Source organism: Tinamus guttatus, unplaced genomic scaffold (assembly GCF_059628265.1).
Source record: "Tinamus guttatus ecotype Peru unplaced genomic scaffold, ASM5962826v1 Tinamus_guttatus_pri_ptg000242l, whole genome shotgun sequence".
Lineage (NCBI taxonomy): Eukaryota > Metazoa > Chordata > Aves > Tinamiformes > Tinamidae > Tinamus > Tinamus guttatus.
Window position 1 is genome coordinate 5,263,985 of NW_028288776.1, and position 27,830 is coordinate 5,291,814.

At 40.6% G+C, this 27,830-nt stretch overlaps 2 protein-coding genes across 2 annotated transcripts; one reads left to right on the forward strand and one right to left on the reverse strand.

Moving 5' to 3' along the window:
- Positions 1–212: 212 nt before the first annotated feature.
- On the reverse strand, positions 213–4,106 carry EBNA1BP2 (EBNA1 binding protein 2). Its single transcript, XM_088526097.1, has 9 exons — positions 4,035–4,106; positions 3,860–3,943; positions 3,587–3,771; positions 2,472–2,595; positions 1,861–1,950; positions 1,566–1,641; positions 1,208–1,298; positions 829–991; positions 213–483 (listed from the first exon to the last, which is right to left on the reverse strand). Exons 1-9 carry the CDS (start codon positions 4,104–4,106, stop codon positions 433–435), a joined length of 936 nt encoding a protein of 311 aa, XP_088382223.1. The 3' UTR covers positions 213–432.
- Positions 4,107–4,184: 78 nt separating this feature from the next.
- Positions 4,185–26,618, forward strand: CFAP57 (cilia and flagella associated protein 57). Its single transcript, XM_088526099.1, has 22 exons — positions 4,185–4,358; positions 4,438–4,754; positions 6,385–6,668; positions 6,827–7,031; positions 8,206–8,358; positions 9,348–9,487; positions 10,161–10,326; positions 10,722–10,835; positions 11,292–11,504; positions 12,071–12,244; positions 13,375–13,536; positions 14,018–14,173; positions 15,974–16,067; positions 16,959–17,149; positions 18,119–18,292; positions 18,975–19,133; positions 19,566–19,709; positions 20,863–20,979; positions 21,953–22,087; positions 22,168–22,311; positions 25,928–26,054; positions 26,340–26,618. Exons 1-22 carry the CDS (start codon positions 4,202–4,204, stop codon positions 26,540–26,542), a joined length of 3,729 nt encoding a protein of 1,242 aa, XP_088382225.1. The 5' UTR covers positions 4,185–4,201; the 3' UTR covers positions 26,543–26,618.
- The last annotated feature ends 1,212 nt before the right edge of the window (positions 26,619–27,830 follow it).

Genomic DNA, 27,830 nt, shown 5'->3' on the forward strand with positions numbered 1-27,830 from the left:
ACCACCTACACAAAGAGCCCAAAAAAAGATTTCTCTTATTTTCAATCAATAACATGACCCAGAACTCGAGGGCAGCAAGTGCAAGTTAACAGTAGCTGTGTAAAAAGCTGTGGGATTTGAGTGGAACAGAGACTTCAGCCAATGTTCACAACATAAACGCAGACTAGGCATAGAAGGAGTTCTGTGCAAACTGTTTAATGAGTTCACATGCACTGTGCAAACTGTTTAATGAGTTCACATGCACCAAATGTTTAAACTGAAAAAAAAAATCCTTCAGGATATACACGTTAAGAAATAAGTGATAAGGCACTAGTCTTCACTGACTTTCCTCACGCCACATGGAAGCATCTGGCCTGCTCTGCAGTTAGTTGCTTGGAGACAGCAGAAATGTTTTACAACACAGTGACAACACAAACTCACTGAACAGTCCACTTAGCGTGCTCGGCTCTTCATTTTCTGCCTTGCTCTCTTTCCAGGTCTCTTCTGCAAAAAGAAAATAGATTCAGTTTCTTTCATGTCCCCAAACTTTATTCGAGCTCAATAGTATGGGAAAGATACTAAGGAGAAGATATTTGTCAGTTTCTCTGGAGAGGGAGCTTTTTGGCACAGGCAACAACCAATGATACCCACTCGCTCCTCTGCCCATTTACTTGCTCAGACACCGAATCACCATCTTCAGCATTGTCTGTCTTTGAATTATGCTCAATATCCACAGACAAACAAACATTCTCACTTCCTGGAGGCAGCACAACACACTCAGGTTGGCCTGGCAGACCAGGATGGGCTTCCCAACTAACCGCAATCATTTGCATGCAACATTTTACTTACATTGAGGGCTTTTTTCCCTGCTTTTCTGGGACCTTTGTTGTGAGCGACTTTTCCTTTAAAGCTGGATACATCATTAAAACTCTCCTTTGTGTTCCACTTGGAGCCCTTCTTCTTCCCACCAAAACCAAACTTCTGATTCTTGTATCGTCGTTTGGCATTTGGTCTGAAAAAAAAAAAAAAAAAAAAAACAATAGAAAGCTCCCAATATAGCAATATAGCTCATAGACTCCCTTCAGCTAGCAGAGAGAGAGAGAGAGATACCTGGGACTTACTATTAAGGAATACCAATTAAAACAGATCTCACTGTTCCAAAAAAATCTCTGATAAGACTGGAAAAAACACAAATTCTGCCATTAGCATCTTTCTTTACGCGTCTCACCCTTTCTTTACGCGTTGACTTCCACTGCCTTTCTTGTTCCCCTGAGATGAAGTCTGCCCCTCATCTAGGAAATCCAGCTTGTCAGAGAGACCTACAAGAGGAAAGAAAACAGTTGCTCAGCTGCCACCACAGAACTAAGATTTTTCAGTCTAAGCAAGTAATGGCAACAAGTCACCCACATGGGAAGGCAGCTAGTTGGGAGGATTTTTGTTGCCACTGGTGTGTGGCTCTAAACAGCAGCCTCTCAAGCTCACTGCCCACCACTACTGACTGAAACCACACCTCCTCACCATGCTCTGCATTCCTCACACATCTCTGATCCTCCAATTACACATTTACTTAAATGTGTCAGCTTTACCTTTCTGGTATTTCTTGACTGCATTCAACATGGATTTTTTCTCCTTCTGTCTCTTCTGTAGAATTTCTGTTTGCACCTGGATCAAAGACAGTATTAGTGTCATTCCATCTCGCACCCATGACTTTTTATTTTTAGGTATCTCATCTTTCATTCTCTCTCGCTTCAAAGCAGTGAGGTAAAAGACTAAACAGATTCCATGTACTTTAGACTGCCTCATGTGGTCTCGATTTCTAAATTCTCCACTCAGCCTCTAGATTCTTAGCATAGATGGGTCACTTCTCTAGCTCCACCTCACCTTCTTGCCGTATTTTCTCAGTGCACGGAGCTGTTTTGCCTTCTCAGTCTTCTCCATTGCTTCTTGTTTACTCTTAAGCTTCTGTCGAATCTTTATTGGGGGATAAAAAAACAAAATGAGTAATGAAAAGGAAAATGAGTACTTTATGATGGCTTTTACTACAAAAACTTACTACAAAACTACTACCAAATTCCACTCATGTAGTTCAATAACATTGTTTAAAATTCATAAGAATCAAAAGACACCAAGCATAAATTAAGAGTGACATTTAAATTGGGTCACAGGTTAATGCCATAGTTGACGACAAGTCTTAAGGCATTCTCACATACAAGGAGAAAAAGTCTCTGTATCTTTAAAATAGTTTTCATTTAGGGGAAACTATGTATCACACTCCAGCCTGTTATGAAAGTTCCCAAATTCCAAAGAAATACTTAGAGAAGAAATGTCTTACCACAAACAAAATTTCAAACACAAACATTGTAACATGCCTTTGCCACTGAAATGAAGGTAACAATTAATTGAACACGATCAAATTTCAAAGCTAATGCCTAACAAAAGCTAAAACCAACCTGTAACACAGGAAAGAACATATCATTATTCAAACCACGTACCTTCTGCATCTGTTGGTCAGATTTGGCCATCTCTGCAAAATAATCATCTGGCCTTCTGGTAGGAACCTGGAGCTTATGCAGCCTCGGTAGCGCTTCCAGGACGGCAGCCTGAGCCTGTCGGTAACTAGAGGGACAACACAGGGCCAGATGAACGTTGCTGGGTATCAAGCACATCTCATGACAGCAACAGAAATTATGATCGTATGAGCCAGCTAATACCAGATACATTTTTGTTACACCCTAGGCTTATATCAACCCTCTGTACCCCCACAGCATTAAGCTCTATTAATGAAAGTATTTCAGGTGCTAGTAGAGCACACACACTTCATCCATTTTTCAATTACAGGTTTACAAACAACACAAGAACTTTTCAAAGAAAAAATCCAGAAAATTATGAAAGTTTGCTGCAAGGTGTGAAATTTTTTCTTGTCAGAAGATAAGTGAAAAATAAAAGCATCAGTTTGTAGTTATTTTGCCCAAATTCAGCACCATCAGAAGGAAAACATTTGGTAATCTACTGTGTTTTTAGACTCATATTTTGGTATGCTTGAAATAAAGTCATCTTGAATTATATTATTGCACTGGTTGCTCAGGAATTCCCATGAGAAACAACTGCAGCTCCAGCAAGCAAGTTAAAAAGCATTCTAGAAATCTATTAAGGAGTACTGAACTGCTGCCCACTACTGAAATTGATTGGCAGACTTCACAGAAGTAGCCTAATTACTTAATATTATATGACTTTTTAACATCAATGAAGTACTTCTCCAGTTAAATTTTGTCAAGATAAAAAGAATTGAGCATAAACTAGTAGCTTGGTTAACTATGAAACTAGCTTTTTACTTATAACAGATACAGTGAAGCCAAAAACAAAGAGGTGAGATCTCAAGCTTAGTTTTCCACTGAGTTTGTCAGTGAAACAACCCAAGGGCCCCAGCCTCTGCTCCACTGTGTCACATCCACACATGACACGGAGCAGGAGTGACGGCACCAGTGACAGCCTGCGGGTCACTGGCACGCGTAGGGGCGAAGCGCCGCTGGGACTGCGCACAGGCCAGGGAGCCCAAGCACATGGCATCGTCCCAAAATCCCACAAGAGGCCTCTTCTCCGCACGTACAAGCTCATCTCTCTCTGGAAGTCGTTCTCCGGGTCCACGGCCTCCTTGTGGGAAGCGCTGTGCCCCTCGCCGGGGCTGTGCGAGGCGCCATCCGCGGCGGCAGCCACCGGGCCCAGCGTCACGTCGAGCCGCTCCACCCAAGCGAGCTGCCGCCTGAGGTCGCCGAGGCTCCGCTTCAGCCCGTCCTGCGGAGAGGCAGCGCCGTCAGCCCCGTCACCCCGGGCGCCGCTGGCACCCCCGGCCACGGCGGCCGTCCCCAGCCCGCCCGCTCACCACGTCGTTGGGCGCCCGCGGCCGCCCCTCCAGCACCACGTTGAGCCCCGGCTTGAGCGCGCCCTTGGAAAAGGCCTCCTGGAGCTGCGGGGAGGAGAGCGCGGAGAAAAACGATGAGGCCGCCGCAGCGCCGGGCTGCGAGCCCCGGCCGGCGCCGCCCCCACCCGCAGGTCACCTCCGAGTCCGAGAGCTCCGAGTCCTCCGAGCCCGACTGCGACGCCGAGGAGAGAGAGCCGCGCCGCGCCATGCCGCCGCCGCCAGCCCCGCGCCGCTTCCGCTCGCGCGCGCCGCCGCTTCCGCCGGGGCCGCGGTTGCCGTGGCGACGGCGTCGGCGGCGACAACATGTCGGCGGTGGTGGCGCAGCCCGTGGCCATCTTCGGGTGCCGCTCGCAGGTGGCCGGCGGCCTCTGCTTCTTCGACGAGCAGATCCTGCTGTACGCGGCGGGCGCGAGCTGCGTCCAGTTCCACATCGAGCAGAAGTGGCAGAAGTTCATCCCAGGTGGCGCCGGCGCCCGCCCCGAGCCCGGCGGGGCCCTGCGGCCACCCTGACCCCCTCTCCTCTCCTCTCCTCCCCGCAGGCTCCGAGAAGAGCCAGGGCATGCAGGCGCTGGCCATCAGCCCCAACCGCCGCTACCTGGCCCTCTCGGAGACGCTGGCGGAGCAGCCGTCCGTCACGGTGCTTGAAGTGCTGCTGGGGCCGACGCGGCGGCGCCGGACGCTGGCAGCCGCTGAGCTCCCGGTGCGCGAGTTCGTGGCGCTCGCCTTCTCCCCCGACTCCCGCTACCTGGTGGCTGCCACCGGCCCCCCCGATGTGCACCTGGCCTACTGGCTCTGGGAGAAACAGCAGCTCCTGGCGACCACCCACATCGAGGGCCCGGGCGACGGCCTCTGCCAGGTACCGCTGCACGGCCAGGCCCTTCCCAATGCCACCATGCCTCCTGCGACACCACACGAGGTCCTGGGAGAGCTGGGGTACACGGCAGCCTACTGTTAACACCCACGCACAGTAGTGCACTTCTGGAAGAGTCTCCATCACCCATTTTTGATGTTGAGATTCACAAATGACTGGTTCTTTTGGCAGCTGGCCCAGCGGAGCCTATTGCAGCATTGCAAAAAGGAGGGGAAAAAGATCAAACTTCAGATTCAGAAGTACTGCCTGCCAAGTAGCAACACTCAAAAGTTGCTGTGAGACAGATAAGAGAAAACCTAGAGAAAGGAAAGGAGCTACTGTGACAACCACAACCTGCTCAGAGTTGCCGTGAATGCAAGAACTGGAGCAGTCAATCTATAAAGAAGGGCTGAGGGAGTCAGGGATTTTGCCTAAACATGGCCAGTAGTTGTCTTCTTAACTTTTGTAAAGAGTTGGAGCCAAGTTTTTCTTACAGATGCTTAGCAAAAGAATCAGAGATACTGGTTGCAGATTGCCAAAGAAAACAGAAATTCTTTCCTGTATATCAAGGCAAAAAGAAAAAAAAATCACAATAAGAATGCTGGAAAGCAGCACTGGAAAATAGCCCAGAGACAAGTACTGTCTCTGTCCTAGGATATACTCACAGCTAGACTGGATACAGTCCTGAGAGGCCTGATCCAGTAAGACCTCCTCTGAGCTGGGAGTTGGACCAGGTGAACCCAGAGGTTCCTTCTGCGCTAAATTACTCTGATTCTGTGGTTTTAAAAAGGGATCTAGAATTGCTACAAACTGCTATTCTGAAAATACGTTTCTTATAGACAGCAAAACAGCTAAGAGAATTAAGATCAATAGTCATCTTCCCCATGAGCTCCTGCCCCTGCTTCCTGCAGGTTGTTCTATTTCCAGATCTGAGCACTACCCCAGAGGAGTAGCTTAGAGCAGCCTGATGGCACTTGAACAGTTCCTGCATCCTGTTTTGGCTATCGCTTTTTTACTAGTATCTTTCTTGGGAGGTGAATGACCTCCAGGTAAATGTGTTGATGGGGCTTTGGTTGCCAACTTTTCTGCAGTACAGCTACAAGCAGTGGTTGGGTCAAACACTAACTTGATGAGCTCTCAGTTCCTGAAAAGGTGAAGGTGACTGTGGGGATCACTGTTGTCAAAAGCCCCATTAAGCATGAAAACCTTTGTCTTTTCTACCCCTACTGTCTTTCATGTTAGATATTGAGATTGCTGCTCCTCTGTTTTCACCAATAAGCATCTCATTATATGTATTGATGCGCATAACAGGTAAGAGTTGCATCTCCTGAGATACAGAAATTTCATCTGGCCTTTGAGTGAATAAGAATATAAGAATAATAATGAAGATACCTGATCTGTAGAGATATATGTTGGCCATGCTTCTGTCATTTGATCCCCAAGGGCAGAATCTACTTTCTCTTCCATATTACATTGTGATTCAGATGTCTGTTTCCATGAATCTTTTCTTCATAACTGCTTTCCTGCATCAAATATTGAAAGCCTTTAGAACAGATGTTGTAAATTGTTTATTTGCTTTCAAAGCTCCAAGAGTGTACATAGTAGCGTAAAATAATTTCTCTCTCCTGTTCTGTAGGTGAGCTTCAGTCCTCAAGACAATGCACAGGTTTGTATCACTGGAAATGGCATTTTTAAACTTTTTAAATATAGTGAAGGAACTTTGAAAGCGACGATTTTACAAAAAGGAGAGCTACAAAATTACCTGTGCCATGCCTGGGTGTCTGCAGAGAAAGTTGTATGCGGCACTGATACAGGCAGACTTATGATACTTGAAAATGGAGAGATGCGCTGGGAGACAAGTGTTGAGTATAAAATACCACCCAGGGAATTGGAAGAAGATACAACAAAAGAACCTGGGAGGTGAGTATTTGAGGCCATTACTAACAGGTTCATGCTTGTGCATGAGAATTACTTGCAGGTCTTTCATTTATTTCCTTTTTGTTCGTTTTATGAATGGGTTATAATATCTTGGTTGCCACTGATTTTTGTTTTGTTTGTCTTTTTTTATTCCTCTTAAGTCTTACTTCATTTTCTGCTTTTGATTCTTCGGATATCTCCTGTGATCTGGTTTCTGATGATAATGGCTCACAGGATACTTTGCCTCGAATATGTGCAGTTGCAGCTTATTCCAAAGGTTTTGCATGTTCATCTAGCCCAGGAGTTGTTCTTCTGTTTGAGAAGAGTGAGGAAAAGGATGTCTACAGGGAGACTCAAGAAATCTGGGTAGGTGGCTGTCTATGACAGAAGAAGAAAAGCTTTTCCAAACAATTATACAATGGAGGCCTGTTCTCTTTTTCCTTTTGATTCAGTGTTTAATAATAAATTTTAGCATGACCTTAAAGGACACTCTAAGCATTAGCTAACAGTCCGAGTGATGCAGAAAAGAAGTGACTTGTCAGAGGCTGCACTGAAAGTCAATGACAGTCATCCTTAAGCAAGGTTGCAAAGGTTCTCACATGAGACATGAGCTGTTTTTTTCTTTTCTTTTTTTTTTCCCAGGCATTCCTTTTTTTCCCCTCAAGTCTTTCTTATGATGGCTGTAGTGGGTCTTTGAGACTTATGCACTCTTAATATATCAAGTAACCTAGCAAGATGTCTAACTGTTCTACAGTGAGGTGTGTGTACTTACTTACAAACTGTCTGGACAAAATCATTTAACTCTGATGATCCAGTCATGCCTTTATACCAATTAGATCTTCCCTATGCTTGAGATCTTAGAAGTTAGATCACTAGAACTAGACCTTGTTCCTCTGTGGATGCTTAGTAAAACTGTCCTTGTCAGCTCCCAACTCTCTGCCGCTGGAAGTTGGAATCTATTTTAACAGTACGTTACTGTCATTTGCTAGGGTCTGGGCCTTGCAGTTCCTGTGAAGGAACCGTTGACTTCATCCTGTTTCTGCCTGCCTTTGGCTTTTCAGTACCAGGGTGGTGATGACCCTTAACAGTTCCTAAATGCTGGAAGCTCTCTTGGCTATGGCAGCATTAGTTCATCCTTCTGTATAATAAGCAGTACAAAAATATACATAAAAATGTGATGTGTGAGTGTCATAGCATTACACATATGTAAACTGGACATTTCTAATGATTTCTCTGGGGAATATATATATATATTTGTATATATATATACACACAATGCAGTTTGCTTTAATATATTTTTTAATACTTATAGGGGTCTGAGACTGAAAAAATGCCAAGCCAAATGAATTCATAGAAAGGAAGATTTGTTCCATAGTTATAGACTAGTCCTCTGGAAAGCTTTATGTTCCAGATGAAAAACTTTTTTCCATTGTTAAACAAAAAAATATGTTGTGGGAAAGGAGTTGTCAGCTACAGTGTGTGTGCCCACTACTAGAATACAGGGACCTGTAACATCCCATGCAATGAATTCCTTGTGCAGATTCCTCGGGACTTCTGCAGCAGTGAACCAGACCAGTCAGACAGAGAGGACATTATATGTATATGCTTCAGCCCCTCTGAGGAAACGATGATTGTTAGCACAACTAAAAAACAGCTTTACATGTTTACTATGCCTTCCACTGAGATTGTGAAAGTGAGTACAATCTTACCCAGTAAGGGATGAACTGTCACTGCAAAGGCTATTTAGTGTCATTTTCTGTAATATGTTCTTGTAAAGTCCATTAACTAGCGTCTGAACCTTTAAAGGTAACCTGATGTTATTCGGTAAACTGTGAAGAATGAAGAATCCTGTTAAGACCATTTAAGTGTGTATGTCACTGTTGGAGCAGCTGATTGAAAGAGGGATTTTTAATGCAACTCTAGTTGAGTTTATGCTCTGCTGTATTGCACAGAAATGTTAATGTAATGAAGAAGCCAAAAGTTAGCCATGGGTATCTTATGTTAGTCTGAAATAGTAGCTGTTGAAGTCCTAATTAGAAGTAAAACCCTACTGTGAAGGACAAATTAAAGAAATACATTCCATACTCTAAAGGAATTAAAAAATACAAGGACAGGAGATAAACATAGTGTAATGAAATTAATTGGCATGGAACTAAGTATCTTACCTATATGCAGTCATACAAAAAATCTTTACAGAAAAGAGTTATGCAATTATAGGATCTTTTTTGTGCCTGCACTTTGAAATGTTATTGGCTCTTAATTTCCAGCATGCTGTAATTGAGCATCCTGATTACTTTGTTTAGTACTCGGCACTTGATTATTTTTAAATGCCTGTCTAAGCAGAAATTAGGTGTCTTAGCAGAAATATTGTAGGTACAGTTTTATTTTTTGTCTAACTTGCATTTTTTTGAATACCTGCAATTATATTTTGCTCTTACTAGTATATCCATCCTGCATCCCACCCCCCCCAACACTTTTCTGGATTACTAACTAAAAAGATAAATCTGATTCTAATGTTGTTATGTTGCCAGGGCTTTGTTCTGACTAGTGAAGTGATAGGGTTAAGCGATTTCCTCAAATCTGTTTGATTACTATATTCAAAGAGCTATAATAGACTTCTCACCTGCCTTGCTGCATACAGTGACATATTTCTGATTTGTCTATGTTCTCATTGCTTCTCAGGAGAAGTTAGCTCATTTTATACATCTGCATTTCCCATTACATTCTGATGCGATCACTGGTCTCGACAGCTGTATTCGGAAACCCATTGTTGCTACTTGTTCCCTGGACAGATCTGTCCGCATCTGGAATTACAAGACCAAGTAAAGAGTTATTCATGTTCGCTATCATCTCTTGCATTTCTGGATATTGTATTTAGCAGGAAATAGCAGCAATCTCATATATGAACAACCATATGGTAAAATTCTTATGTGGGATGCAAATGGTCTTATTCACGTGGTTTGGGGAGTATGAATATGCAGTGCTTTTAGGATCAAAATGAACAGAATAAGAGTTTATCTCTACTATGCCATTTTGGTTTCAAAAGTCTGATATGTTTTGGAAAAAAATCTTTAGGAACATATTGTTCAACTTTGTCTTAAGATATTGTTGTCCTGTCTCCTTTTTCATAGCCCTAGTTTTTCAGCAAAATGCGTCCAAGTTTTAAGGATCCTTAGAGGGAAAGACCTCTTAGAACGGATGTTTGTGTATGTATGTTTGCAATCAAAAGTTCATTCATCTTCTTTCTTATATAACAGTAAAGAAGCATTTGCTGTTGCACTTTCCCTGCCTTGTCTGTCCCAGTGGGTTCAGCCTTGCCTTTGTTTCCTGTAACACCTCTCTGATCATAACTTAATCAATTGGCAACACATTTCCTCAAGGATAAGGCAAAGTCAGATTGTAGCTGCTGTTGTCCTGTTGGGCCAGATATTCTCCAAGCAGACATGCATGGGGTGTTTGAACTGTTGCATGCTGAGTGATGGTTCTCTCTTTTAGCACTTTGGAGCTGTACAAGCAATACCAGGAGGAAGCATACACAGTATCTCTTCACCCCACTGGCCTATTCTGTTTGGTTGGTTTTTCTGACAAACTACGTCTTATAAGTCTGCTGTATGAGGACATGCATGTTTTTAAGGAATTCGCTGTGAGAAGTTGCAAAGAGGTAAGCAGTGATTCAGAAATTATATTAGGGAGTCCTGGAAGTTAGAGCAGGGTGATTAAGAATGTGATAGGGGATAGGATCCTCTTCATAGATCCTAATAGGATTTAGAATATCGAAGCAGAGAGAAAAGGATTCTGAGTATTGGAAAAAGAACCTGGAGACTGATGCAAACTGGGAACCAGGGAACCTGAAGAAAGGGGTGGTCTGCTCAGAAATACCAAAGGAGTGAATGTTATAGGGGAAATCATCAATTAAGAAGGCAGTAAAAAGTAAATGATATTGAAGAATTTTATTTTTGTCACATTCAGATACTAGATGATATCAGAGGAATTCAGTGCATGCGTTTTTTATATCCATTGCATCTTCAGTAATGGGTGATAATGTTCTTTTTGTAGTGTGCATTCAGTAATGGAGGCCATCTTTTTGCTGCAGTTAATGGAAATGTGATTCACATTTATTCCACCACCACTTTTGAAAATACTAATAACCTGAAAGGACATAGTGGAAAGGTCAGTAAACAAACCCTATAATATATGACTGTTTTAAATAAGCACTAATTGATAAGTTTAAGATAAATTTTAGAAAGGTAAATTATAATCTTGGATCAGAAATGTGTCCAAAAATTCAAAATAGAAATACAAAGATCAGTTTTCTTTATGGAGAGATCAGCTAACAGCATATGAATGTGCTAGGTGCATATAAAGAGCCTGTTCTTAAACTGAAAGGGAAGGACTGTCAAGTAGCAGAATGAGTCTAAAGTATCCCAATAATAAATTATGAAAAAAAATTACATTGATCATTTTTAGGACAATTTTCTGTCTGTCAGTTGTTTTTCTTAATGCTAAAAGACAATTAGTTGAGAAACTTTTTTTTTTTTTTAATTAGAAGTATGATTCCAAAGCTGTCACGGATTTCCCAGTAAAATGACTTCTTCTGATATGTCTGTAAACATTGGCTTTCCCTAGATACGTGCAGTTAAATGGAGTGCGGATGATGCTAAATTGGTCTCCTGTGATGCACATGGTGCTGTGTATGAGTGGAACTTGTTGTCAGGTAAAAGGGAGTCAGAATGTGTGCTCAGGTCCTGCAACTACAGCAGCATTGCCCTGTCTCCCTTTCCCAAAATCATCTTTGCTGTTGGATCTGACCAAACACTCAAGGAAATTTCAGAGTCTTCGGTGAGTTAACATTGTGTGATTTTGCTACATTCTCTGGGGATGGTACTAGTGCTTTGCTTTAACCATGACCTTCTTGACAAAAATCAGACAATTTCTGATAACTGCAGTTTTTATGGATACTTTTTATTATCATAATGTTCTGATGTCCTTTGCCATGATACTTGAGATTTTTTTCTGTAATTTTATATCTATAACTTTATTGGATTTCCTTAAAAATACTCTGCTAACCAAATAACTTTGCAATGTTGTATTGACTCTTTTGCTGAAATACAAATTTATTGCATCTACTCATTGTGGGCTACATCCTTTTTTTAATCCAGAATGGTAGTAAATCATATGTGATAAACATCAAAATTCTCACAAGTAGTTAACTTGTGCGCATGTATAAAGTTTAATATTAATTGTTGTTATTGGCTTTACTCCTGTTGGCATGTAGATTCTTTTAACAGCTTTGCTTCAGGTAGTGATATAAAAACTGGTTATGCAATAAGTAATCTTTGCATAATTACTTAACATTAAGTAACAGTATTGTGGAACATAGTGTTGTTTGTTTGTTTGTTTTCTAGATCCTGCATGAGGTTCCTGCTTTTGATGTTGTTTATACTGCAGTAGCTGTTTCCCACTCTGGGCATATGTTATTTATTGGTACATCTTTGGGGACAATCCGAACTATGAGGTACCCATTGCCTTTGCCCACAGAGTTCAATGAGTATCAGGCCCATGCAGGTCCTGTTACAAAGGTAAAATAGAGTATGTTCTTTTCTTTGCCATGGCAGTTACACCCCAGTTACACCCTTCTCCTTTTGCAGTGGGCTTCTCATTTGATAGTATAGCATGTTAAAATCAAGTTTAAACCAGCATGTGGAAAATGCAGTTTAAAACATTCGTAGGAGTCTTGTCTATAGAAACGGACATATTGGATAAGCCTTTTTTGGCTAAAAGGTAGAGGGGCTGCAGTAGCTTGGACAAGATGCCTAATGTGGCATGTCTCTGATGGAGAACTTTGATACAGCTAATAAAGAGGAAAATAAAGTTATGCAGGCTTGAAAATCTCTTGTTGGAATGGAAAGGGGAATGCAATGAATATATTAAGCAATTCACTGCAGGGTATCTTGCAGAAGAGATTGCAACACTGATAGCTAACTATAGTGTATTTCTTAAAGGCTGATGAACAGCCTTTTAAGATCCATCCAAGGATATCCCTTATCCAAAAGATAGGGAACAAAGTGCGTGAAGTCTCCAACAAGGGATATTTCAGCATGCTTTATCCAGAAAGCCATGTGTTCTATCTTCTTAAAACAGTTTATAGCTTGGGCATTTTAAATATCACTGTCAAATACAGGACTTTGACTGGATTAGGATCTGAATTCTATCGTTTGGAATCCTTGCTCTGTGCACATGGCCACAAGGATGTCCGGAGATGGTGACAATAATTGTTACTAGGTAGCTCTAGCTGGACTTATTTGTATATTCAGAAGAAAACATTAATCCGTCTGTTGCTTAACCAGCTTCTCAAAGAAAAAGGCTAAGAACCTTTGGAATTGTCATATGAACTGCCATTTTGGGCTAGAATTATCTAGAAGATCTTGTCAGTTCCCTGTTTTTGAAAATCTTCCTACAGCCTAGAGAGTAGAAGTGAATCCAGTGTCTTCCTGCATTCTGTTTTTCTTACCCTTTCCATGTGATCTGGACCTAGGTGAAGCAGGAGTAGAGGACATGATCAAAATGATGGTAGAAGGGCTATGTTAGTATTCTCATTGGTAGAAATGACTGGAAATCTGTGGGTATGGGGGAAAAAAATGATACAGAGTAAACCGTGTCTTTGTTTTTCCTCGTCTCTACTATCATTTTGCCATTTCTTCCTTCTAAGATGTTTGTAACAGATGATGACCTATTTCTACTGACTGCTTCAAAGGATGGATCTTTTTTGGTCTGGAAGGTGTATGATAAAGAAGGTCAGATACTGAAACGGGAAAAGGAAGTTGAATATGCTGAAGAAGTACTGATTATGAGATCAGATATAGAAGAGAAGGTAGGAGGAGCAACCTGTGAGCATGAATTCTAGGATTCCTAGACTACAGCTTATGAATTACATTTTCAAAATGTTTGTGATTAGCTGTGCCTGTGTGACCCTCTGTCTAGGAGGGCTGGCATACCTTTTTCCATAAGAAGAGGCTACAGTAAGTAGCTGGACCTGCTTATTAAAATATAAACAGCATTGAGGAGAGCAGTGAGGATGGAGAAAAATCTATACTTTTCTCTGACACTGTCTACAATCCCTTGAAAGCAGTTTTAATGGAGTGGAGAAGTCAAAAGTAGCATTTCTGAGAACCATATCTTAAGATGTCAAAAAAATCTTACTTCTGAAATGTGACCTTTTCTTGATCTATATGTCTGAAAATTCTCTGCATAGTTGTTTTTCAAAAACATATGTGTGTAGATATAACATCCCTAACAAACCTGCTACTGGCAAATAGTATCTCTGTTAACAGTATCTTGTCATCCATCTCCAGGGTCAGGCACTGCTAGACCTGCAGATTCGTGTGAAAGAGCTACAGACAGAAAATGCTTACCAGCTACGTCTGAAGGACATGAACTGTAATGAAAAAATAAAGGAAATAAAAGAGCTTTTCACCCAGGAAATAGACTGCCTTAAAACCAAACATGAGGTATGATTCATATTGCAGCAGTAAATATCAAAAAGCCTTTTACTTTCACTAAAGGGTTAAATTCAAGCTTTCATATATATCTATATATATATATGTATACGTATATGAATACCATAAAAAATCTGAAAAAATCAAGTATTCCTTTCCAATAAGGCTGTTCAAGGAAATCTTCTGAACCCAAGTACATTTTAAGTATGGAGGTTATGCTAGAGCTTTCCCAGGTAGGCTGTAAGTATCTTCACATAAAAATCAGTTTCAGTAATGGGTGACTAGGGATCAGGACTTTAGTAGAAATGGGACCCTGCCATCACATATAAGTTGCAGCTGCTACAGGATCCAGCAACAGTTCTTATATGCTGTCTTCTTTACATCTTGTCTGCTTAGCTTCTTCAGGAACACCTGGTGAGTTGCCATGTGGGCTTTCTGAAAACAGAAGTAGATCCTGATTTTCTTTTATGCCTGTGTCTGGTGATTCCTCTGTGATCATGGGGCAGGATCTCCTTTTCCAAAAGCCATGATAATTCTTCCTAGTGCCTTGTTTATCTGAGTCCACTGTTTCTGTTTTCTAAATATCTATACATTTGTCTAGAACAAGCACCATTCTTCTGATCAGTAATTTGCTGTATTTCTGGACCCTTTGTAGATTTAAAAGGCAGGTGAAGTAATTGCAGTGTCACTGGTAGTAAAATGGCTTGGAGTGAGAGATTATATATCACAGTTAATGATTCTGTTCTTTCATCCTTCTGCTCCTTTTGAGCTCTTGGATGAATATTATCCTGTCCTGGTAATTTGTTACTTCTTATCTTGTTGAGTTGTACCACAGTCCCTTCAACCAGTGTTTCAGTGTGACATAAAGAAGTCCTGTGTGAACACTTGCCAAGTTACTAGCTATGTTTTTATGATCTTGTCATCTCCCACTGCTGCTTTTATATCTTTATCTTTTCTCTTGGCCCTACAAATATTCTGGCAGACTTCTGCTGTTAAACTTTTTGAAGAATTTTACTTGTTTATTTTTATGCTTTCTGCAAGATTTTCCTCAGGCTGTTTTGCTCTTTGGCATTTCTTATTCTGTTTTTTGATTTTAAGTAGCCAAAGTTTGAGCCCTTCTCTTTTTCCTCATTTTTGTACAGCTTGAGCTTTCAGAAGGAAACCTTTTTGCTCCTTACAGATTGCTCTACCTGTGTTTTATCTGTCAGCTTTCTTCTGCAGTTCTGCAGGCCTTTCCATGGGTAGTGCTTGGCCATAGAGTTTTAATAATCTTAGCTATAGTAATGCTTCTTCTTTAGGCTTGTTGATTATAGGCTTGAAAGCAAGTGCCTTTGAAGGTGAATAAAAGTTCTAGGCAAGTAAATCACACTTTCAGTTTGAATATCAGTGTGTGCTAAGGTTAAACAAAATGACAGCCTTGGACAGATTTGTCACTAACCTTTTTAGCTGTTGCATAAAATGGAGTGTTTCTGCTGCTAACTTGTGAAACTGTGAATACTCCCCAAGCAGATATGCACAAAGAAATGGAGGGCTTCGTGGCTCTTGCTTAAGTTATGAATATACTCTGTATTGTATGAATACCATTTGCTGCTTTCTCTTGGCTTTCCCTAATTTAGTAACCTGCCTTAAATTAATCTCAGGGAAAACTTGGCTATTAATGCATATCATTAACCTATTTTGGTAAGTGATTTCAAAGATGCAAATTACATTGTGCGTGAGTTCACCACCACAGGCAAGAACACAAAGAATTTGGATACTGGTTTGCCTACTTTCGAAGTAAGGTTTCTTTTTTTTTTTTTTTTTTTAATCCAGATTTTACAAGCAGAAAAAGAAAAACAGGAGCTACAACACCAATATCAACTGTTTGAGCTAATGAAGAAACAAGCCAAGGAGGTGCAAGACCTAGGTTAGACTATAACATATGTTTATAACTATATTTGTAGTAAGTGCATTAGATCCATGGCAAATAAGGTTACAGGGAGAGGTGAATACAGTGCAAGGTACAAGGTAAAATGGGTGGCATATATGTCACAAAAGTATTGCTGACAAAAAGTCTGCCTAAACTGTAGTGCATATATGTCCATGAGAACACACACAGGGATATTGTATTTTAGATATCTGGTTCCTGGGATTAGTGATTTTTTCATTTATTTTGTAGTTGACTGGATAAAAATAGCAATACCTTACCAAGCAGGACAGTGTATAGTGCATACAATATGGAACTACCCAGGCCCAGGATTCATAAATGAGACAAATTGGAAATACTGAGACAAATACTGAAAATTCGCACCAAAGTCGTCTGGCAGTCAGAGAGGCCATTGTCTGCTCGTACCCTGTAGGAGTGGTGCCTGTACTGCTTCGTTTGGGCTGCTTTATCAAGGAGCTGCATAGACAGGCTGGTGGGCATTTGTTGACACAGCAGACTAGGAAATTTCAGTGTATGTTTTGCGCTCGTTCAGGGTGGGACAGAGCAACATTCTGCTCTGAGGCACCAAGCAGTGATATGGTCAGGTATGCAGAAACACAGCTAAGAGAGGTGAATGACTGCCTTGGAGAAGGGGATGCCATAAGTAGAGGCAAGAACAGGAAATTCAAGATATGTTTTTCTCATGTAAAATATTTTTATTGTCACAGAGTGTAAACCTACTGTATTGTGTTGAAGTGAGGTGGTGCTTCAAGGGTAACTGATTGCAACCAGCTGTCAAAAAGACCAAAGCAGAAAACAGTAATGTAGAAAAATAGAAAGTACCTTGTTTTCCTAATAGTTTCATCAGTTCTATATATTTAATGTCACCAGAATCTAGCAATAATCAGAAACTGTTAATCGAAAATGAAAAATACCAGGAGCTGCAAGTGAAATCTCAGAGGATGCAGGAGGAATATGAGAAACAATTGCATGATTTGGAGGAAAGCAAAAGCAAGGCTCTGGAGGAGCTAACAGAATATTATGAAGAAAAACTTAATGAGAAATCTGTTTTGTTGGAAGAGGTAAGAACTTTGCTTTGCAGTTTGAATTATTGACAGTGTTTTTATTTCCAACTGTGATAAGATATTCTCCAGGGCAGGAGAAGTTGGCTCCCTGCATGCAAATCCTAATCTGCTTGTAAACAGTGAAATATGTTGACAGATAGAATAGTAATGAGGAAAACTCCAGCTGAGTTACCAGCTTGTCTGGGTTTCGTGCCCTCGGTAGGTGATCTTCTGAGAAGAACACCTTTGAGTGTTATTAGCTTCACCTCTCTCTTCCCTCGATGCAAGAATTCCTGATGATTAACATAGTATAGCTGATATATTTACTATCATTGAGAAAGAGAGATTCAGTCAAGCAGTTGTTTTAGTGAAGAGATAATACTACTGCAGTGGTGAATTCTGAGACACATCAACTTCTGGTCTTTGAAATCGTCAACATCACTAAATCCCCGAGGATCCTGCCTCCATAATTAGGGGAGCAAAGGAAAAAATATCTGACTACTCCAAAAACTTCTGCCCGCTGTAGTCAAAACCTGTAGCTCAGTGTACTCCATGCCAAAGATTACAGTGCAGCCAGATAGCTGATGCACTACAGAGTTACTGTAGAGGTAACTGCAGATATAGCCAGTATCTTATAAATTCTGTCAACACTACTGTTTTAGCTCTTCACTGAAGTACCGGTTGTGTACAGAGAATGTGACAAGGGAACAGAGAGTGGGGCAAAAACAAGTCTTAATGCACCAGAAATAGCAATTTTAAAAGATTCTCTCAAATCTTACTCATGTCTGCATTTTCTGCTACCAAAGCAATCTCTCTGATGATAGTTTTCAGGACAAGTTCTCAGGTTTGTAAGCCTAAGTCTTTGTGCTTACATTGCACAACACTGCTGAGTCTAAACAATATTCCTGCAGTGGAACTTGAAGAATCCATTAAATGCAGGCCCAAAATACTGTTGTCTTTTCTAATGCTTGCTTTCCCTAATTGCAGACAGAGGAGACTATCAGGCAGCAGCTTCACATATATGAAGAAATTAAGAAACAGATTGAAGAAGATGAAGACCGAGAAATCCAGGAAATCAAAATCAAATATGAGAGACGACTCCAGGAAGAAAAGGAATCAAACCTGCGACTGAAAGGAGAAACAGGGATTATGAGGAAAAGGGTATCTCTTTTTCTGTGTTAAAATCAGACTTAATCATGGAGACCTATAGCTGAGAACTGAATGCGGTTTGCGATATGTCAAGGTTTGTTAATTTAGTCTATACATGCTGGACATTTCTGTCACATATGAGAACAATTGTCTCTTTTTATGTCACTTTGCACGTTTTACAATGTTTGGAAGAAGATGCAGTTGTGTGCTGATTGCATTGCTGGTAAAACTAAAGAAAGACAGGTGTGTTTTTATTAGTATACTTCCTGCTGTCTTGTATAGTTTGACGTTATGAATAATAAGCAATATTGTTCATCATATCACCGGCAAGAAATGGACTTTTTCATTTCTCCGAGTCTGCAAGTATTTTGTTGGAAAAAAACTTCTACTAGTACTTCATTTAATGCAGTAGACATTTTGTGGTTTACATGCACCATCATTTTTTATTGGTTCTACCAATAAGCCTAGGATTTTATTACTCACAATTGTCCCCAACATTAAAATTTTGATCTCTCCTTCAGCTGTTTGCTTTCTTCTATATAGTCCAGCATATTAAAACCCTACCTACAGTGATAATTAAATCCTGCAGTCTCTCAGTTTGCTATCCTTTCTCCCACATTGTCTAAGTAATCCTTACCAAGCAGGATGGTTAAATTTTGGAGGTGGTTAAATTCTTACCTGTTCTCCTCTCTAGTTCAACAGTCTACAGAAAGACATTGAGGACCGAAACAGTGAGATTGAGGAAATGAAACTGGAACAGCAGAAGCTGCAAGGCATAATTACCTCGCTGGAGAAGGACATCTTGGCACTGAAGAGGGAGATTCAAGAGAGAGATGACACTATCCAAGACAAGGTGAGAAACAGGATGATTGATTCTGTTTAAAGGGACCCTCCTTTACTTGAATGCAGATATTCATATTAGCAGTATTGTGTTATGATATTATCCAGTATCTGTTCTGCCCGAGACATGACTTGAAGCTCAGTTTTAACGTAAGGAATTTGTAGTCTTCAGTTTGGGAGCTTTATGGGAGCTACATTCTAAGCATTCCTTGAGGAGCCAAAGTCCAGACTGTTGAGTTTCTTATCCCCTGCTCTGGGATTTGTAGATATCTCTGCATTATTTGACACCCCTCCCCCTGAAACTTGTGTGAGATGTGTGACAAAAGTCAATTCTTCCACAAGATCTGTGCCTGCTATGTTTGCTTCTGTTATATTTATGCCTTGACCAAGGAGTCTGTTCAAGAATGCTAGGTCTGATTCAGATCTCTCTACCCATTTACTCCAGGAGAAGCGGATATATGATCTAAAAAAGAAAAATCAGGAACTGGAAAAGTTCAAGTTTGTACTGGATTACAAAATAAAGGAGCTTAAGAACCAAATACAACCACGTGAAAATGAAATCATGGTAATGAAGGAGCAGATCCGTGAGGTGAGTAACATGGTCATTTGACCTCTGCTACTCAGCCCCTTTATCTCATTACAAAGATGGCCAGACAAATCCCTTGGAAGATTCTACCTTGTTTGCTCCTTGACTTCTTTGAAGGACACACAGCACTGATATCTTTGTGCCTAATAAAAATACTTACACACAGTAGCTGCTATTTAGCTTTTTATCACATGCTTCCAGTCATGCATATGGTTACTTAAACTCCCATTTCAGTATTTAATGCCAGACTCTTCAGCGATGTCAGTTTTGATCAAAAATATTTCTCATCCATATATGGTTGCCTCTGCCTACCCTGCAGAGCTTGTGAGGGACTGTCTTTCCTGGTCTGCAGGAAGAGAAGATGAACTTCTTCTCTGTAAAATGTTACAGATTTCTGCAAACCTTACCCAATGGAAAGGATAGGTACGTGGCCAAATTAACATTCTTTACCTGCTTCATGGAAATTTTCCATATGTTCATACATAACTTGCAAATTCATTTAGGCAATTTATTCATACCACATTACCATAATCTCTCCATTGATGTGCCTTTAACAGAGCCAAATTAGAACTATGGTGATATAGCTAGTCAGTGACCTGCTAGTTTTTAGAAGTCTGTTTATTCAGAAGAAAAGCCTTTTTAAATAAAATGCAAAATAATGAACATTTTATATGCATGTCCGACTAGCATAATGAAAGTCCTACCCTCTCCTTTGGTCATGAACTCATATCAGGAAGTGCTGGAGTGTCCTCAGTGCCTCTTATCTGCCCATTCTGTTTACGCAGTCACAACTTTTCATGCATTTGTTTATTTTCAGCACTGAATTCTTCTCATTGCTGCACTTATTCTTTCCAGTATTGACTGTTAATTTCCATCTCCACCAATCCTTATTTTGATGGAACATTACAGCTCCGCTTCAGCTCATCCTGGAAAACTGCATGTTGGACAACTATCCAGTTTTGCATTTTCTGTGTTTTCTGACAGAGGGCAGTGTTGTTCCAAAATTGACTTTAAATTTTAAGTTTCAATTTAACCTGAAGGGGGACCTAATCCTTTGTGTCTGTACTTTAATTCTGTGTTTTTCCTGGCTCATGTTGGTTTTTTTTTCAGTAATGTCTACTTTTAGTCCTGATTTCCTCCTCTCATTTCCTTGCAGATGGAGGGGGAACTGGAACGACTCCACAAGCAGAACGCCCGGTTGGAACTGCACATCACAGAACTGCAACAGAAGTTAAAGGCAACTGACCGTGAGGTGCACAGAGAGAGGCAGAAGGTACGGGCTGCGACCACTGTGCAGTGGTCCCCACTTCCTGCAGGATGAAACTTGTGGGGATGGGATGCTGCAGAAACATTAACCTGAGCAAAATGCTCCTTCATGGACCCTGTATAGAAGGTCCAGTGAACAGGAGAACCTCTGGTAAGTAGCAACAAAAGAAGATGTCTTCCAGGCCTGTAACCGTATTGGAGAGTTGATATTAAAGATTCCATCTGTTTAAATGTAATTCGTTCAAAAAATCAACACCTATATTCTCCCAGATTTAACTGAGCAGGGAGGCACATGCCTAACATACCAATTCTTCCTGCCCGAACTTGAAATCTCAGCACAGTGGACCCACGTAGGGGGTACACATGAGTTAGCACCTACAATGATATGCAGGCATTAACAGGATGAAATGAAGGATGAGCTTATTCATGGAGGAGACAAGGGCTCCTTGTGTTTGAGAACAAGAAGGTCAGACTTGAGGGAGCAAAAAGAACTGAAATTAAAGCAATAAAGAACGGAGAAAGAAGGGAGAGGGGACTGTCAGAAAACAAATAACAGCGAGAGGGGAATCTAAATGTGAAACTATCAAGTTATACATGTCTGATATATCCTTTGCCCCTCGTGTTTTCTCATTCACTGTTTGTATCTTTTTTTTCTAAATAAGAATGTAGGCTGTTTGGGAAAGGACACTGTGGGATGGTATTGGTGATAATGCTCTGTTCTTCACTTGAGGTCTCTGGGTGCTGGCACGGCCATTACCTAATGCAGGTATCATGGGCTAAGTGTTGCTGCTAAAACTTGTCGCTGGTATTCCACATACCGGGCTCAGCCTGAGCAGGTTTTCTTTAATGATATATTTAAAAAAATAAATGGACTTAAAGCATATAGAGATTTTTACCAGTTCAACTAAACTTTCAAGGTATTGCACAATGTGGAGCGTACTAATCACTTGGATCAGAGTATACCTACATAACTCTTGCAGGAACAAAATATGAAAGCTCTCATCAAACGATTTAAAACAGATCTTCATAACTGTGTGGGCTACATTCAGGATTCCAAAAAACTGAAGGATAGGATCTGTGAGCTTTACGCCAAATACGTCCATCAAACTGACATGGTGAGTTAAGGCCTTTGTCTTCTTGCAGGTGGGCTCATTTTGTATTGTAGTTACTGAGGGAACATGCTGTCACCCCTCAGGTGGAGACTGTAGAATTAGACACAGATTTGCAGCAGGAGTACATCAGACAGCGAGAGTATCTTGAGAGGAATTTTGCAACTTTAAAAAAGAAGCTGGTGAAGGAAAGTGAAATCCACCGAGGTGATTACGTGCGCATCATGCAGGTAAGCAGCCTCTTCCACGTGTTACGGAGAAGGAAGCAACTGCACAAAAGAAACTTTAGCAGCTATGCTGATCTAGTTTCTTAACAGTTGAAACAACTCTTGCCAGAAATTGCTGCTATTATGTAGACTGACTTTTCTGGCCATGTAGTCCCACTTTTACTTGTCTGAATTCAAAAAACTTCTTTCAAAAATTCAAAAAAACTGCTTTTCAGGTCTGGGTTTCCATTGGAAGTTCAAAAACAAATGAGGAATGTGCCCATCAGTACCAAGACATCTTGCTCAGAATTCTTGTTCTTACAGGGCAAGATAGACTTGCAACCACTGAGGCCAAAGATCCAGTGTGTTTTCTCTTGGAATGGAAACATCAACAACCCAACAGCTAATTTCCAGGGAGGACAACACTCCCACCATCTATTATTACCATGATCTCCTTCTGCTTGGTCAGCATTTCCCTTTCCCCTCACTAGCCCTGTTTTCACTGTTAATTTTTATGCTTCCTCAGGATTTTTATACCCTTGACCCCTTTTAAGTCCTCTGTGTTTCCACGCTTTCTTCATAGTCCTCCTTCAGGGGCAGGCAGCAGCAATCTTCTTCCCTAGCCCTGTTTTAATTTCTCTGCTACTTCTCTGGGTTAGAAATTTTCACTTGGCAGAAGAGGAGATGGTTTCAAAAAATAACCTGGAAATTTCCCTGCTGGAATAGGGTGACAGATGGTGCTTACAATGATAATACTTGATGTCTTGGATCAGTAAGCCTAACATGAAATGATGATTAAAACTGAATTAATAAAACATCTGGAAGATGAAGATATCAAAGGTTCTAACCAGGCTGGTTTCTTCAAAGAAAAAGTAGTTCTCTGAAGTATCATGGATTAATGAGTCTTTACAGCCAGGAGGAATTATCATGGTCTTTCAGTCCTTCACAGTGGTCTTTTAAAATTAGTTTAGATGAACTTCTGTCAGGGTTTTTTTTGAACAGGTGCATGACATCTTGAAGGCCTTCTAGCTCTGTATTTCTATTAGTTCTCATTTGTAATTACATTTTCAGAGCTATGCATTTCTCTCTGAGTGACTATTCATTGCTGCATTTTATTAGTGACTATTGCAACAGCTGATTAGAACTGGGAAGATAATTTTAATTATTCTTACCACTTGGTAAGTTGCTTGTTGTTCGTCTGTTAGTTTCCTTCCAAATCTTCTATACTCATAATGGCTTCTTTAATCACCTGGATGCATTAGGTGTACTTAATAATCTTGAAGTAAGAGTGCTTATAAAGTATATTAAAAAAAAGCATGAATAGCACGATATTTTCTATAACGTCCTACCTGTTTCTGGCAGTCAGCATTGTAGGGACTTCCTGGGCTGCATCCATACATGTTATGCAGTCCTTCCTGATGGCCTCATCCTATGTGCATTTGATCAATCTATTTTTGAAACAATCTCCGCTTTGCCACCTCCTTTGACATTAAGTTTTATAATATGCATCTATTTTAACTCACTGCATGGTCATTTTATTTCAGTGCAGGCTTTTTCTCAGACTTCAAGGGCTGATTTAAAGGTTCATCTCTGCAGATAGCCTCTGCAGAAAAATATTATCACTGTCAACAGGCAGCTTTTTGGCATCCAGCAAGGCAAGCAAGGCAATTCTACACAGCCCAGGCTGCCTCACATGGGAGAGATGTTGCACTGTGCCATGGACCTAATGCAAGATCTTGACTTGATAGCAGGCATTCAGCTGCGTCAGTTTACCCAGAGTAAACTTATGACTCATTACCAAAGACGTGCACCTAAACAAAAGTGGTGTATGCGATCCAGAACACTGTTAATAAAAGTCTTCCTGAGAGAGTCTCAGAAGTCACCCTCTTCATGGGTGCCTTTCAGGATCAAGTTCTGGGATAAACGCACAGTTTGTCAAATTTCATCCATGTTTAAAGACTTCAATTAACGAAGTCAGAGTCTACAAAAGATTATTGTTTATTCATTTTAGAGCAGGCTTCAGCTCATCCTACATCTAGAGTCTAACACAATCACTGCCAAAACAACAGGTCTTGCCCAACAAGTTCAGACCTTAACACATTCCACAATCTGCCTCTTTGTCATTGTCTGGTTCTGAGGACAGGTGACTTTCAGCTAAGGCACTCAAGCACACCCAGAATACTTTCCTTAGTGTTAAGTATTTATAATCTTACCACATGCAAACACCTTGAGTTACTGCTGCTGGCTTGAAATCCCGGAGGGCATCCCTGTGCAGAGACTTGCTATGAGCACAGTGCCTTGCTGCTAACCTGTTCCAAACTGTCCAGTCATACTACACTGACTCTCGTATGATGCTAACACTTTTATCAGTGTGCTGTGTAGGAACAAATACTGTGCCTTAGGGAAATCTCACACAACCTAGGTGTACCACCCCAAATTGTCATCTCATCAAAAAATGAAGTTTTGAAAATACACCTTTTTCATAGGAAAATATCAATCTTTTTTTTTTCTTATCTCTTGCTGTTTTGCTGAGTTTGCAGTTGCTTGAGATTGGTATTAGATGAGGCAGTCTCTACGTGCCTTTTGGCCATTTATCCTTTTAAAATATGTCTCTATTTGGTAAAGTTCCAGAGGCTGGAATGAGGCTGTGTTCTAAATGTCTGAAAAAAACACAGGCAGGTGAAATCACTGCTACTCTCGATACAAGTGTGGTAGCAAGTGTTTAGGATTCCCACTTGCTGCTGATATGATCAGGTAGCTCTTTGCCTTTGTATGAGACAAAGATACAACTTTGCTTCCTTTAAATTCAGAACAGAAATATCTATGGCACCCCTGTTTCTTATTCTCAGGCAGCAGTTTTATTATCCTTCACTATTATCCTTCCTTATTGGTCCATACTGTTGTTGAAGTCTTTCAATCTGTCAATGCAGTGGGTAGAGAGATCCATATTACATACATCTGTGCTTTCACAAGTATTTCAGCAAGATACTCTGTAACAGACTGTTAAGGAATTATAGGGTTGATATTTTATAGATTGAAAACTGACTAAAAAAGAAAGGACGGCCAACTTTTCCTGTAACAAAATATTAGCAGTATGTATATCAAGGATCTATATGCTCCATATATGTCTTAATAATTTGGGAGAGGTGTTGGAAAGTGATGTTAGTCAAAACCTATGAAGAGGACTCTGAAGAAATGCAAGGAGATAAGTATATAACTTAGGTGAAAAAACACATGCGGCAAGTGAAAAGCAAAATATTGCACACTGGAGGGAGATATGGAAATTCTTCACGTTAATTCTGAATTAATTAAATCCATCTCAGAAAGGGACCTGAGCTTCACTGTGGAATTGGCAAAGAAGATCATATCTTAAAGTACAGCTGCAGTCATAAATGCAAAGCAAGTACTAGCTAATCACTAGTGTGATTAGAACACCGATGTTTTACATCAAATCTGTACTGTAGCCTTTCCTGAATACCGTGGTGTGTGTGGCTATCCTGAGCTCAGTAAGCATGTGATATCTGCTGCCTGTGATACTGATTCTGCGCTGTCTAGTGTCCTTTCCCATGGATAGGAGGATACATATTGCTAAGCCAGGTAGTACCTGCACTTTTCATTATAGAGCCTCTTGTTATTGCAGGAAAATGTGAGTCTGATTAAGGAGATTAATGAATTGCGTCGAGAACTGAAGGTGACCCGCACCCAGGTACATGACCTCCAGTCAATGCTAGGACTAGCCAAGAAAAAGCAAGTAATTCAAGACACAGGTGAATAATGCTTCTTGTATGTCTCCATATTAACAGTTTTCATTTCAGAAGCCCTCTTTGTTATCTATGAACACTGTTCTGGTAGTCTGTCTGTATAGTTCCAGCTTGTCTCCCTGGTGGTACCTGTTGTATTGTGATGTAAGTAGTAGAAACTCCTGAATATTTCAGAATCTTACTTTAGCTCTACTCTTTCAGTTCTGAAAAATGCCTGTCCTTTGTCATTCCCAAGAACTCCGCAAGCTGGAATCTATGTTATTTTGCTCTCTCTTCTCTGATATCTTCTAGCTCCCTCCAGTGAACTGCTCTCCAGCCCAGCTGTGCTGCGGTTGAATGCAGAGAAAGAAAGTGAAAAAATCATAGAAATGCAGCAGCTGGAAATCCAACGACTGCGAGACGAAATCCAAGAGAAGGGGCAGGTCTTTGCAGTTCAGCCTCTCTCAGATGGAAAGCTTCCTATGCTGAAACTGGAAGGAAGCCACAGGACATAGCCAGAATGACTTGGTTCAGGAACACCTTACATTATTGTGTTCTCCTGGCAAGATCAGATTGATTAGGTTTGCCCTATTCCGATAGAAGCATTGAGGCAGCACTCACTACTCTGAAACACAAGGCCTTCTCTCCATCTTTCTTTCCTGGAATCTACCCTTTCTATGTGGATTTACTTTTCCCTTAAGTGTGCATGGTCTGAAATATGTCTGCTGCCTAGGAGTGAAGAGAAAAAAACAAATAAAGTTATGTTAATGCAAGATTGATCTTTGTGCCTTCATCTTAGGACAGGTGCACACTTCTCTCCTGAAAAAATACCATGTCCTAATCCAAAAGTGTTAGTCAAGCTCTGTAAAACTTTTCTGCTAGAAATCCTATTTGGTGTTGTATCATGCTGCAAAAATCAGTATCAGTGTAGAAACTGCTTATCCATACATGACTGCCCATAATATGAGAGAGATGTCACTGTCATTCCAAACAGCTATAATAATTAGCCTATAAAGGCAGCCTTTAACAAATGGTGAAGTCCACTTGAGCTGGAGCCCTTGTTCAAGCCCCTGCTTCATATTTAGAGACATGTTGTATCATCTAGTATAATCAGTCGAACAAAAAGGTAGACCAATTTCAGACTTCAAAATCTGCAGTCCAAAATCTGATGTCCGAAGTTGTAACTCACCTGTTACTTAGATCTGCTACCCCTCCAGTTTATTACTTCAGTGGAATTCTCCTGAAAAAAAAAAGAAAAAAAGAAAAGAAAGAAAGAAAGAAAAAGGCATTATCTGCCTAATATTTAGCAGGGAAAAGTGAATTTTTTGAATCTCTGCTTGTCAGTGTATGATATACACTTGTCTCACTGAAGAATAGTACTTGTACATCCTAAATTAAAGCTATGGATTGAGATGGGAACTACCTGGTATTTTAACTGTCAGTGCATTATTGTTCCATTTCCTATTCTGAACAGTTGAGAAGTGACAAGTGCATTCTACATACTCCTAATATTGCTGTACAGAAGATCATGGTGTCAAAACTGGATAACACATAATCCATGTTAACATTAGAGATACCAGACTCCTTTCCAGCTTAATGCCAGGCAAAGCAGGTGATTCCACAAGCTTCTATGGCCTAGGAGATTTAAGCTGAATGTTTTGTCCATGAACGTGAGTGAAGTCTCTTTTTTATTTTGCAGCCTTAACCTGAATGAAGCTCAAGTTTGACAGGAACAAAAGGAAGAAGTAAAAATGGAATTGATCTCTTAATAGGAAAGCTTAACACTCTTTCTTCCTCCCCCAG

Excerpts from the sequence above, each read along its gene's own strand:
- CFAP57 (XM_088526099.1), top strand. The coding sequence starts at position 4,202 with ATGTCGGCGGTGGTGGCGCAGCCCGTGGCCATCTTCGGGTGCCGCTCG. Across the intron at positions 10,327-10,721 it reads CTGTGAGAAGTTGCAAAGAG|TGTGCATTCAGTAATGGAGG; the intron begins GTAAGCAGTGAT and ends TTCTTTTTGTAG. Across the intron at positions 22,088-22,167 it reads ACGTCCATCAAACTGACATG|GTGGAGACTGTAGAATTAGA; the intron begins GTGAGTTAAGGC and ends GTCACCCCTCAG.
- EBNA1BP2 (XM_088526097.1), bottom strand. The coding sequence starts at position 4,106 with ATGGCGCGGCGCGGCTCTCTCTCCTCGGCGTCGCAGTCGGGCTCGGAG. Across the intron at positions 3,944-4,034 it reads CGGAGCTCTCGGACTCGGAG|CTCCAGGAGGCCTTTTCCAA; the intron begins GTGACCTGCGGG and ends TCCTCCCCGCAG. Across the intron at positions 1,642-1,860 it reads TGAGAAAATACGGCAAGAAG|GTGCAAACAGAAATTCTACA; the intron begins GTGAGGTGGAGC and ends TCTTTGATCCAG.